The following is a 14,490-nucleotide window of genomic DNA, read 5'->3' on the forward strand; positions in this document are numbered from 1 at the left end:
GAAAAAGTGGTTCACACCAGAGCAAACTTTTTTCAATTGAAAAAGCATTTCACTCCCCGAAACTGTCACTTGCTGAAAATGTACAAAATTGGGCTTACGGGATTTCAAGTAATTTAACATCCACGATTTTCCTTCATTTCCATCTTTTCCTATTACAAATATTATTTTTCTGTCTGAGAGAATTAAATGTTCCAATAAACTTTTTTGCCATGGTCTAAGTTCTATATCTTTGTTTATTCGTTTAGGGGTTTTCATTTGTTCCACCCAAGCACTTGTCAAATTTCCAAAGAGATGCGATGGTAGTCCAGATCGAGCAACGGCTTCTGCGCGGACTCGTTGTTTATCAATTTCCGCTTCTACTTTGCCTAAGTTTACTTTGTGTGGGCTTAGACTGCAACGTCTAATATGTCGACTCAGTTGTGATTTAAACGATTTATTGCACGTTGTACACGATGTACGTTTACATTTATGGGTTCTTAATCTATAGCTACGTATTCGTTTCTCGCAACTTGGACACTGAATATATTTGTTTCGACCCATTTTGAATATATTCAAAGGAGACAAACACGTACGTTTTACTCGAACCGAGTTTATTCATAAACTGTTATCGATTTTTGTGGGATCTCCGTATATAAAGTATAAAATGTGGGTTCTGAGGGTAGAAATAATATCAGCCCTATTTTGATTTTCTTCCAAATTAAGTGTTTCAGATAACGTTTACTTATTCAACACCTTCATTCCATTTTTTTACATTAATTTGATATAACCTTGTATCTTCCAACAATTCAGTTTTATGCTATGTACAATTCCCTTATTCATTACATCATTCCAAATTTAGCCTAATTCATACACTGGCGTTGATCTTCTGAAATGGATATTCCAATAAAAACCTTTTCTTATATCATCGCTTCTAATTAATCTGAATATTGTCAATATAAAAAACATCATATGCTTTATTTAAATATAAAGAATAAACACTGGTTAGGTTAAGGTTAGAGTGAAATGGAATAATTAAGTAAATAAGCATAAATTTTAGATCGCCTTTCCTCCAAAATATCTAATAGCTCTAGTACATTCTCGATAAATATACAAGTTCTTGTGAATAAGAGACGTTTTTTATCAAATAATCATAGACTAAAAACTTTGCTCAACGAAAAACTAAATAACGATAAATAATGTACAATTAATTTATTAAATAACGAGAAAATGTCTTATGGTATTAAAAAAATAAAACAAGCGAATAATTAAAAGTAAATTATTATCAATTTGATGATTGTTTAAGGATATCGATTATGATCAATGTTTGTACTACAGTGTTCATATCCGAAATGAAGTTAAATGAAATAATTTCGTAAACAAGCATAAATGTTAGATCGCCCTTCCTCCAAAATGTCCAATAGAGCTAGTACATTCTCGATAAATATACATGTTCTTGGAGAAATAAGAGACGTTTTTTTTTCAAAGTAAGCCAAGTTTAAAGCTTATTGTCTTTGGTTCCATAACAAAAACCACATTATAACGTAATAATGGTTACCTCTATCTGTAAACTTATCAAGATAAGAAATGGCATATAACTAGATAATTATGTATTAATTTTTTAATTAGTTAAGAATCATTAATTTTAGTTGGTCTATATTTATTATGCAATAATAAAATATATTTATTTATTTTTCAAATTATTAAGGATATATTTAATCATAGACTAATGTTGACTTATAACCCTAACTTAATAATTTAAGCAATTCTTTCTCTCTCTCTCTCTCTCTCTCTCTCTATCTCTCTCTCTCTCTCTCTCACTCTCTCTCTCTCTCTCTCTCTTTCTCTTAAAGAAATCTTATTGTAATAAGCTTAAAAATTTAGGAATAAACTTATATTATAGGATGAAGAAAAGTCAATAGACATTTATTTGTAAATTATTCGCAATTTTATTTATTTATTTATTTATAAAACGAACTACAGTTCGGTCTCTGGGAGGCTTAGGGTAATGACAGCATCCCATGAAATCGAACTCCACGCACTCCTCCTGTCGTCGGCTGCTCTTTAACCCTCTTCTTCCACAGTACGTACAACGAAGATGGGGCGGGAAATCCGTTATCAGATGCCCGGGGATGGGTTTGGAATAGACATTACCATGACGAAAAATTACACTCCTTTGATAATGCTAGCACTCTCTGCCCCAGCAAAGGAAGAGTCCTCCGCCTCTTACAGTCAATTCTTCTGTACATTCGTCACAATGAAAGCAAATCATAGATTCAGTTGTCGTACCGACGTATTCTTCTCCGGATGCCAATTTTATGGAAATATGGTCCATTTACTATACAAATAGAAAAAATAAAATATAGAAAAAAGGCAAATTTTACATATATGGAAATATGGTCCATTTACTATACAAATAGAAAAAAGGCAAATTTTACATAAATTAATTCAAATTTAAATTCATGGTATTAATTTTTAATTCTACCATAAATTATACTGCCAAGAAAAAAGAGAGAGAGAAAAGTATATTTACCAAGTTTTGTTTCTACGTTTCTAGAGAGACTAGAAGAATGAATAAATTTGGAGAGCAGTATCGGTTTTTATACTAATTCATAAACACATTTCATAACTTGAGAAATATATTTAAAAAAGTTTCCAATCATCTCAATACCAATTTTATAAATAAAAACATTCACAAAAACATCTCCACATATGGAAGGATTTCCTAAGTTGTTAAATATGGAGTGGAGATGTTTTTGTGAATGTTTTTATTTATAAAATTGTTTTTGGAAATTATATGCCTGAATCTTCCGGTTTAAGTTCTGATAGAATTGTACGATTTTATATAAAAAATAATTATTTATGTAAATATTAATTATGAAATATGTATAGTAGAAATGTTTATATAAAATTTGCATAATTGAGGACGTGTGAATATATAAAAATAGTAAACTTAAGGTTGTTTTTGTTTAATTCCCGATTTTTTTTAGGTATATGTTCATATTATAGCCGTCCTCAGGTTATCTATATAAAAACAAATGGTTGTATAAAAAATGATAAGAAAGAATTATAAAATTGTTGATTTAAAACAGAATGTTTGAGTTTTCTTAAATTTATAACATATACATTTCTACATGGTTTTATTTCATTGTAATAAAGTCTCTAACACTTATGAATAGATAATTGTATAATTGATTTACACATTATTAGAGTTAGAAATTTAGTCTTAGCAATTTACACTTTGCCTGTTTCTTAGGCCCGAGGTTTGCTTTTAAAACATCAATGCAATTAAGTTAAAAATATAAACACAATACAACTAATTTAATTATTTTTAACTGAATTGAAAACCTTGATATATTTTTTTTTTAAAACTGTGTTTTTATGTTATACAATTTCAAATGCAGGTATTGTGTACAGTACAGTACAAATGCATAATTTAATGAAGCAATTCTAATTTTAATACTTATATTTAATGAAATAGGAAAAATCTATTTCTAAAACCCTATTTTGAAACTCAAAAGAAACTGGAAGAGTTTCACATGGAATTGGGATTAGTGAGCAGCCATTATCACGTTACAATGTGGTTTTTGTTATGGAACCAATGACAATAAGCTTTAAACTTGGCTTACTTTGATAAAAAACGTCTCTTATTCCCCAAGAACATGTATATTTATCGAGAATGTACTAGCTCTATTGGACATTTTGGAGGAAGGGCTAACTAAAATCTATGCTTGTTTTACGAAATTAATTAGCGTATTTAAAAAAAAAAAAAACATGTATTCTTAACAAATGCATTCATGTTAGGATATGATTTATGGAAAATGTACTTTCATGGGTTAGGGTTAGAAATTTAGTCTTAACTATTTACACTTTACAGGTTTTTAGGTTTAGCTTTAATTTTTTACGTATTGGAAAATGTATTTCAGCGTATTCTTATAAAAAAAACAGTAAGCATCGAATATATTTCCGAATTAATTAATATTTTCATACAATAAACTATAAATTGGCTTATCTTTGATAAAAAAAACCGTCTCTTATTCCCAAGAACTGGTTTATTTTCGAGAATGTGCTAGTGCGATTAGATCTAATGGTAGTAAGACGCCCTAACATTTATGCATAGGGGCTCGTGACGTACCGATTCTCACGTGACTCGTTCATTTTTCCGAGCGCGCGCGCGCGTACCATTGATAAGATAGCTGAACTTTGTTTTATTTGACGATACAATCGGAAAGGTTTGGGTAGAAATTCTGTCTTGTCCCATGTTACATTTTCAGCCTTTTGGAGCGTTCATTGTACATACAAAGTAAGAATTTTTCATGAATATTTATTGTATTAGACAGTATTTGAACTTTAAGGCATATTATACTTAGTATATCAAATTTAGGCTTACCAGGTAGGAATCTGAATTAGAGTTAAAAATTAAATTTAGTATTTTGCTTTTTTTTAGGCCAAGATTAGCGTAGAAAGTAATTTACTATTTTGTTTTTGTTGTAGAGTATATATTTTAGACAATTAAGTTATTGGAAAACCGTTTAAAATGAGAATGGTATTTTGAAAACGTTTCTACCGTAAAATTGTAACTTTTTTCACTGTAGTTCGCAAAATGGTATTAATAGTATACTAAAAGTTTTCGTTATCTCAATAAAGAGTCTTAGCATTGGGAATAGTCATTGAAAGTAAGTTATAATAATAATAATAATAATAATAATCAGCTATACTATTTTATTATATTTAAAATGAAATTTTTAGGCATTCTTTTATATATATATATTGGAAATGTATTAGACAGAAATTAGGCCTAGTACGGGTAAGATTAGCGTAGAAATTAAGTTACTATCACGTGACTCGTTCATTTTTCTGTGCACGCGCACGTTTAATAAGATAACTGAACTTGGAGCAATGGATTTTTTTCCACCGGTACTTAAGATATGCCGTCAGTGTAGTCATGGGATTTTTCACTCTTAATAAATACTTTAAAATGTAAAAAATAAGACTCATTATTGAAAATAACATAACACTTAGCCTTTTTTTAGCAATCTTCTACGTAACTCAATTTTCCAAGAGGATTGTTTTCCGTAAACATTTTCAAGTGAGAGCTCGATTTTGATATCGGCAACTTGGTATTTCCAAAACTCTCCTTCGAGTAGCAAAGGGTTTTTTCCAAATACTCAAGTGGGTTAATATGTGCCGTCAATCATTAGAGGCAGTTTAAACTGTCAGAGAGAGACAGCCAATAGAATTTGAGGGTTATTTGAAGTTTAGATCACGTGATGAATTACTCTCAACAAGATAGGAATAAATTAATCTTCCATGCGTCATTTCTCTACGGCGCATTGACGAGTAAAGACCTGCTGACGGATCGCTCAGTCTTTTCTACAGCTCGACAAAGGATTTCTACCCGTAAAGTAAGTAACTATTTTTTCTTTGTAATAGACTATATTTTTAGACATATTTAAAACAATTTGCATATTGAAAAAAGCGTTTATATTGAGAATTTTAGCGTAGAAATTTAACCATATTGATAAAATTAGGTTTAGTAGACTTAGGGGTAAATGTAGGCTTAGAGAATGTATCATTTGAAACTATAGAACGTATTTGGTCTAGATCAGCTATGGACATCGAAGTGTATCGACTTGAAACGTTTCGTCACTGGAAAAATCCGCACGTCACTAAGGAGCAACTAGCGAAGGCTGGATTCTACTATATTCAGCGGGGCGATGAAGTACGATGTTACAAATGCCATGGCGTATTAGAAGGATGGGAATCAGGAGACGTACCAGAATGGGAACATGCCAGATTCTTTCCAAACTGTCCGGCTAGGGATAATTCACCATCGGAAAAAAAGTACCTTTCGCTAGAATGGGACATTCCACCGACGCCAAAAGCAACTACGGTCGCTGACAAATACATCTCACCTGTACCTGAAGAAGAAGAAGAAGACGATACTGCTGCTAAACACTACAAATACGTGAGTTAGAACTTTTAATTAAATTAAGTTGCAGGAGATCGTTTCACCCCATTTAAATGCCTGTAAACTTAACTACTTTAATTTGTTTTAATTGTGTAATGTACAAGATAACCATCTAATGGAATATCTGATAGTACCTACTAACATGTAAAATAAAGTTCTAACATAAAAAATTAAATGTAAATAACTTGTTTTTATTGCCTAGAGATTAGAAATTATGGAGTTCGGAAGCGATAAGCAAACGGGTAAAATCTAATCTCCAGATATCTGCACGAGCAAAACTAATTTTGGAGAATGGGGAGGGTTGGAAGGGGGAAAGGAGCCAGTGAATGGGGGTAGCAACGGGGGAAAGCAGCTGGTGAACGAGAGAGAGAGATAAAGTATCCAGTGAATGGGGATAGCAATGGGGAAAAGGAGCTGGTGAACGAGAGATAAAGTATCCAGTGAATGGGGATGGGGGAAAGCAGGGATGTACCCAAAAATGGACCAAAATGGACCAAATGTACCCCAAAAACGACCAAAGTCACCATTTTCGGCCCTATGTACCCCATTTCGGACCAAATGTACCCCAAACTGGACCTTTTAGCTTTATTGTAATGTTAAACTCCCATAGAGATTCCCCTTAAAAGAATAATAAACTGGCGGTCCAATTTTGGGTATATTAATTATTTCGGAGAGATAAAACTAATTCTGGCAAACTGCTGCGATTTATAGCGAATGGGGAAAAAGCCAATTTCTAGCGATTGGGAGCGATAGTATGAGAGATAACAATTATGGTTGTTTTTATTGCCTAGAAATGGGGGAAAGCAGCTGGTGAACGAGAGAGATAAAGTATCCAGTGAATGGGGATAGCAAAGGGGGAAAGGAGCTGGTGAACGAGAGATAAAGTATCCAGTGAATGGGGGGTGGGGGAAAGCAACCGGTGAACGGGAGAATCTGGTGATTAAGGGAGGAACGGGATAATCTGGTGATTAGAAATTCTGGTGATTAAAGGAGGAAAGGCGCGGGTGAACGGCGGGAGCCAAGCTACAGCTTTGTGTCCTTCCGGTGATTGAGAATGAAATTCTCAATCACCGGCGGGCACCCCTTTCTCTTATCTGTCCCTTCATAGGTTCTAAGTTTAAGATTCTATCAGGTTATCACCCCAGTTACGTATAACAGCATCTTTAAATAGTGGAGTTCGGAATTAGCTTAGAGTGGATCAGTTAATCGTCAACTCCTATCAAACGAACCACGATGGCTTCAAGCGACTCCCTTTTCACCCGGCTCGACAACTCTAACTATCATATATGGAAGTTCAAAATGAAGATGTTGCTTACCAGGGACCACCTATGGTAAGTTGTGGATAACGATAAACCGACTGCTAACATTCCTGCGGACTGGGACGATAAAAACAAGCAGGCTCAAGCAGCTATTGCGTTATCTTTACAAGACGATCAGTTGGTACATATCGTGAAGCAAAGCATTGCCAGATCAATAAGGATATCTTTCAAAAGCTACTCGAGCAGCCCATTGTTACCAGTAAGCTTTTCTTATTAAGATGAAACCACCAGATTGGGTTCAAAGAGGGTAAGCAAATCATACAAGATCACATTACGTCTATGCTGCAGATGATGGAGAAATTGAGAGGAAAAGGCGAAACAATGAAGGATTCTTACGTTGCTGCAATGATTCTCTTCAGTTTACCAGAGTCATGCAATAACTTGGTTACAGCCGTCGAAGTGAGGACAGAGGCGGATTTGACATTGGAATTCATAATAGCCAAATTAATTGACGAATTCAACCGTCGTCAAGAGAATAGCAGGTAGTTAAGACTTCCAACACGGCACATGGATCGAGCTAATGGTCCGAACAGAGCAATTTGTTTTCACTGTCACAAGCCTGGATATATAGTGAAGGAGTGCAGACTCTACAAGGAGAATCTAACACAGTGGACTCAGAGAAGCAGAGGCGCCGTGGAAGAAAAGCCGTCCAAAGATTACGCAACCTTCATGGCTTCAAGCGGTACATCAGCGGACTCATGGATACAAGAGCGACTAGTCATATGACCAACGATCTGAAGCTCTGAAGCATTTCACATCTTTACGACCAGTATCAGATAAGATTTACCTAGCAGACGATTCAATCGTGATGGCGGAAGGTATTGGCGAAAGTGTCCTCGAATGTCTTGGAGTGGAAGGCGATGTACATCGTATAACCATCCAGAACGTTCTCTACGTACATAAATTGGGAGGCAGCTTGCTATCAGTACACCGTCTAACGAAAACCGGGCACCGGGTTGTATTCGAGAACGATGATTGCAAGATCATGGAAGGTCGTCAGATTGTGGCTATGGCTAAGATGGATGGGTTTCTCTGCCGATTACAAACAAAACAGACTACTAGAGCTGCCAGCAACGCCCATTCCGAAGACTGCCTGCATTTGTGGCCAAGACGATTTGGACATAGGGACGTAGACGTCGTCAAGACACTTTCCTGAAAAGACCTCGCCGATTATATCAAGCTATCCGGCTGCAAGCGGAAACTAATTTGCGAGTGTTGTCTCAAAGGCAAGATGGCAGCGAAACCATACCAGGCTTCAACATCGAAGAGCGAACGGCCTTTGGATTGAATCCACACTGATGTATGTAGTCCCATGCCAACACCTACGCCGATATATGGTAACGTTTATCGATGATCATTCAAGGTTCACCCATACCTACCTGGTAAAAACAAAGGACGCAGTCAATAAAGTTTTCCAGGAGTTCATAGCAGTCACGTGCAACATTTTTGAGAGAACCTCGAATAAGATTCGATCCGGTAATGGCGGAAAATACATCAATCATGTTATAGAAGTCTATCTAAAGGGACTTGGCAATGAGGATTAGCTAACACTACCATATCACATCCGAATACTCGGATGTGATATGGTAGTGTTAGCTAATCCTCCTACATTCCCAAGGAGAAACGAGTGAAGTGGAATGACAAGGCCGTAGAAGGAGTCCTAGTCGGATAAGGACTAGCAACGGAAGGCTATAGGATTTCCAATCCGAAAACTTGCCTGGCTCACTTCAGTAAATCCGTAATGTTGGATGAAGGTAATGGCGATGACATCTATAAAGACAGCGAATCATCAAAACCAAAAGGGGGGGGGATCAATTGGTGTCGACAGACAGTAGGTTGGTCCTTATTCAGTTTATTTCTTAAACGTTGCAGTCCTACCCTTCACATTTGTTACAGTGTTTGAAAACATAATTCATAAGAGATTTTGGTTAAATTGAACAAAATTTAGAGTTAACTCAATAGCTTGAAAATTATCTATACTTAAGCATTAAAAACAGTGATTACTAATTTTTATCTAAATTTTTCGAGTTGGTTACAGATTACGGCTACTCTATCTCAAAATTAACCACTCTGTTGTTGAATAATTCATTAGATTTTCTGGATTCCAACTGCTTGGTCTACTATTACTGAAAATGGCAAATCAATTAGATCTATTGCCACTCGTAAACCAAGAAGTTTGAAACCAGAGCAATTGGTTATATATTACATAACTGGGAATATTTCAGTTTTACAATTATTAGATAAAGTAGCCATAACCCGTAACTAACTCTGAAAAAATAAAAATTAACGTTCGTTTCGATTGCTAAATAAAGGGAATTTCCAAACTGCTTTGTGTATGGTAATAACTTGACACTTTCGGTAATAGAACGTTGGGCAGTTGGAAACTAGATAATTAAAGGCATATTAAGCAACACAGTGGTTAATTTTTAGATAGAGTAGGCATGATCCGTAACTAACTCGAAAAATATGGATACAAATTAAAAACGTCCCATTTATTCTAATGCTAAGATATAGCGCATTTTCAAGGTTATTGAGCTACCTCTGAATTTTGCTCAATTTATCCCAAATTTCTTATGAATTATATTTTTATACATTGGAACAAATAAAGAGGGTAAGACTGCAACAGTTAATAAATAAACAAAATAAGGACCACCCTAACAGAAAGCCCAATCACTCCAGAGACGGCAGACGAAAAATCCGAGACGACGTCAATCGCAGAAGTGGAGGTAGAAATATCAGTTCCCAGGCGGTCTGAATGAGAAAACAAAGGCGTCCCAACACCAAGATTGAAGTATAAGGCCACAGTTGAATATCCTCTAGATTCCAGTTCATGGGCGCAACTAGAAGATTTACATACTAAAGAAAAGAAGAAACGGATTGACGCCACAAATGAAGAAATTACGTCTTAACACGACAGAGGAACTTGGAAATTGACTGATCTCCCAACGAATCGAAACGCTATTGGGTGTCGTTGAATTTTAAAAATGAAGCACGACCAACATGGAGAAATCAGCAAATATAAAGCACGGTTGTTTGCGAAAGGTTATTCCCAGAATTTTCGAGACGATTTTGAAGACACTTACGCCGTTGTCGTGAAGTACGAAACCGTACGACTTCTTGTTACAATCGCAGCGGCCAAGAACTTGAATGTCAAGCACTACGATGATAAAACAGATTTTCTTCATAGGCACATATTTGAAGACCTTTATATGGAGCAACCTCAAGGATTTGTTGAAACTGGTCTGGAAGATAGTCTGCAAACTCAAGCGCAGCCTTTATGGACTGAAGCAATCGGCAAGGGCATGGAACGTCAAAGCCAACCAGATACTACTAGCTGAAGGATTCACTCGAAGTAAGGCAGATCCTGGACTCTACAGTAATCTAGAGAAAGACGAAACTTCCTGCTTTACGTGGATGACCACCATTAATAAATCTACAGAAGACTTAACCACCATTTCGACATTCATCAAGGGACCAAGATAAAGTTCATACTGGAAGACTTTGGCATGAAGGAAGCCAAACAAGGTAAAACTCAAATGGATCTCGGCTACTTGAAATCACTTAGGGAGGAAGATGTTCTACCTAACAACAATCAGTACCGTTATGCCATCAGATCGCTTCTTCACATAGCTACCGTATCCAGACCCGATATAGCTGCAAGCATCCGATTTCTATGCCGAAGATTAGCAGCGCAAAGAGCAAAGGACTGGACGGCCGTAAAGCGCGTAATGCGTTACCTTAACAACACGATCGACGTTCGTCTCAAATTAAAAGCTACTGAGAAACCAGAGCTAGTCGGATACGTTGATGCAGACTACCAAGACCGAAAATCCACAAGCGGGTACCTGTTTCAATTTGGACAAGGGACAGTATCGTGGTTGAGTCAAAAACAATCGACAGTCGCTTGATCATCGACAAAGGCCAAGTATATTGCAGCATCTCATGCAGCGCACGAAGCGATTTGGTTAAGGTAACTCCTAAATTACGTCGGACTACCAGTCCCTACACTACCGAACTGTTTGAAGACAACCAGGGTTGTATCAAGGTAAGTCTTTCGAAGAGAACCAGTTCCAGGACAAAACACATTGATGTCCGCTACCATCTACTACAAGACTTGAGGGAGAACGGCACTATCAACATCTCGAAACACTAATTAAAACAACGAATGAGTATCTTAACTCAATTAACAAATGGCTGAAGATAACGGCCTTAAGTTAAACAAAACGAAAACTGAGTATACAGGGTGTTTTTTTTCTCGAAAAAGTGATTTTTTAAACAAACTATATGTTTTCTAAAAATTTAAAATTTGTACTGTACATTATACGTGCCGAGGGACACTATTTTTTCCAAAATTGCATCTTAATCGAAAAATATTTTTACGTTCTTTGAAATATTTAAATTTTAACCGCTAGGTGCTATAAGAAATATTTCAATGATAAAATTGTAGAGCGTCACCGAAAACGTACAAATAGCGTTGGCACGAAAAAAATAGACGTCTTTTTCACTGACAAAATACGACTTGAAAAAGTGACAAGTTGGGCAAGCTATAATAACTTTTTTTGAATTCCATTGGGAGAGTAGTGTAACTTTATGAACGTCAGAAATTTGTTAATCTGGTGTTTAATGCAATAAACACCAGATTAACCAGACAATGGCGAAGAATTTATATTAATTAATTTAATTATAAATAGCGATTTAAATTACGTGCGACCTTGCTGGCCAATGTGCCGAACTGTTTCACCCTATTCATCCTTTTTGAAATACAGTATTTGACATTTCGGGGGTCATGAGGCGTGGCACTATTTTTGAAACCACAACCTGTCTCATTTAGCTATTGATATTGGTTTTTTAATCTAGTCGTATTCGAAACCTATTTTAACCCTGATAGGTGAGAAGATAAATAGACCACAGGTTTAAAGGTCAGTAAAAACCTTTTAAATAACTGTAATACAAACTGTGTAACATTATTGCCGTAAATAGTCGCCATTTACTACGCGGAAGGTGGAAGAAATCTACGACGAGTGAGTGAGATCTTTGAGCAACCATACCCACGTAGTAGTTGTGCCACGGCAAGTAAGGATTTGGCTTGCAGTAAAACTCGCATATGAGAAATTTTACATTGGCATAAGTACCATCCTTACAGAGCAACGAGATGGAGACGCTCAACAACGGCTGGATTTTTGCAACTGGCTGCTAAATTCCGTGTACGACGACCCACAATTCCTCCGTAACATGCTATTCTCGGATGAATCCTCGTTTGCCCTTACAATAACCAAAATAATCATGTTTTGGAAGACACCAATCCACACTGGGGATATGAACACCGTCACCAATTTCAATTTGGGGACTTGAATGTTTGGATTGGTCTTGTTGGAAACCGGCTAATTGGTTCAGTATTCTTAGCGCAAAATCTTAAAGGCCAGAGTTATTTAGATTTCTTGAGAAATGAGCTAGAACAACAACTTGTCAATCTACCGTAGGCGCAAGGAGCAAGACCGTGGTTTCCGCTAGACGGTGCCCCGCCTCATTACCACAGAGCCGTGAGAATTACCTAAACAACGAATTTCCACAACGATGGATAGGGAGAAACGGTCCCGTACACTGGCCATCAAGGTCACCCGATCTGACTCCGTTGGATTTTTTTCTTTGGGGCTTCGTCAAGGACAAGGTGTACGCCACTCCGGTTGAGACCCTTGAAGTGCTGCGTCAACGAATTGTAAGCGCTTGCAGGGAGGTAACCCCGGAAATGATTCAAGCCACCTTCGACAATATGATTGTTCGCGCCCCCAAGCCTACATCGCAGCCGAAGGTGATATTTTCGAAACGTACTTATACATTTTGTTTGTAAGAAGATCAATAAAATTTCTTTGTTTTTTAAAAAAATCGAATTTTTCATCCTACGAAATCAAATCCTGTAATGCCTTCTTCGAAATTGTTTCCTCGATTTTTCAGCGGTGTTTAATGCATTAAACACCAGATTGACAAATTTCTGACTTCCATAAAGTTACATTACTCTCCCAATGGAATTCAAAAAAAGTTATTTTAGCTTGCCCAACTGGTCACTTTTTCAAGTCGTATTTTTTCAGTGAAAAAGACGTCTATTTTTTCTTGCCATTGCTATTTGTACGTTTTCGGTGACGCTCTACAATTTTCTCATTCTTATAGCACCTAGCGGTTAAAATTTAAATTTTCAAAAAACGTGAATATACTTTTCGATTTAGATGCAATTTTGGTAGAAAGTGTCCCCCGGCACGTATAATGTACAGTACAAACCCTGTATAACATTCGTTAACCAAGGCAAATTAGTAAAAGATGAGTTATATAAAATATTTATCAAAGGAAGTGAAATTAAGAGAGTTCTCGAATACAAATACTTGAGGGTAATATTTGACCATCATCTTAGCTGGAACGATCATACAAACTATGTCTGGTGCTGCGTATTTAATTCGAAAATGTAAACCATCGTTAAGTTAAATTAGAAGAAACCACCTATGGACTGTGAGAAGGATGAAAAAATACGCGAAAAGTAGATTAGTCTATAAATAATAGGGATAATATTGCTAAATCCTAAACAAATTTGAAGAAATTAAAAAACTTACTAATAACTCGTACCAAAAGGTTTTCGAGAAAAAACGCGAAACTCGGATCAAAGAGATCATCGAGTAATAAAATAGCCAGAAATTCCAACGGTAGACTGGTTTCGTTCTATTTGGAACTCATCAGTACCGTGCGGGAAATCTGGCTGGCGACTGTCAAATCTAAAGGAGAAACTAAGCCTAAACATTAAAATTTTCAAAACGCGTTGCATAGCAACGGAAAGCCGAAAAGGGGGGAGTGTGGTGGAGAATAGTATATACGATAAGTTAAGTTAGAAGAAACCACCTATGGACTGTGAGAACCATCTTTCCCTCGCTCAGTTCTATTTTAATTGTACTATAGCTTTTTTTACTCTCGTGTATTATATGGAATTGTTGTCTGGGGAAACAATCGTAGTAAAAATATCAAACGAATGGATATTCTACAAAAACGTACTTTGAGAAGCATATATAAAATAGAATGGCTCGCTCATACCAAGTATGTCTATTTAAACTTCGTTACCAAAGTATAACGTCTAAGCAGGTTAACCTCTTTAAGCTACAAGTTAAAACACGCGTCACAAGGTCAAATAATATATTAGAAACTCCATTATTTAACACAACAAAAAATAACTTCATAAACGCAAAA

General features: G+C 36.0%; 1 protein-coding gene across 1 annotated transcript; it reads left to right on the plus strand.

The window, feature by feature from the left end:
• The first annotated feature begins 10,772 nt into the window (after window positions 1-10,772).
• On the plus strand, window positions 10,773-11,174 carry LOC149943376 (uncharacterized). Its single transcript, XM_090176065.1, has one exon. It carries the CDS (start codon window positions 10,773-10,775, stop codon window positions 11,172-11,174), a length of 402 nt encoding a protein of 133 aa, XP_090032191.1.
• Window positions 11,175-14,490: the final 3,316 nt, after the last annotated feature.

Source organism: Leiobunum rupestre, chromosome 5 (assembly GCF_980474605.1).
Source record: "Leiobunum rupestre chromosome 5, qqLeiRupe1.1.hap1, whole genome shotgun sequence".
Classification (NCBI taxonomy): Eukaryota; Metazoa; Arthropoda; class Arachnida; order Opiliones; family Sclerosomatidae; genus Leiobunum; species Leiobunum rupestre.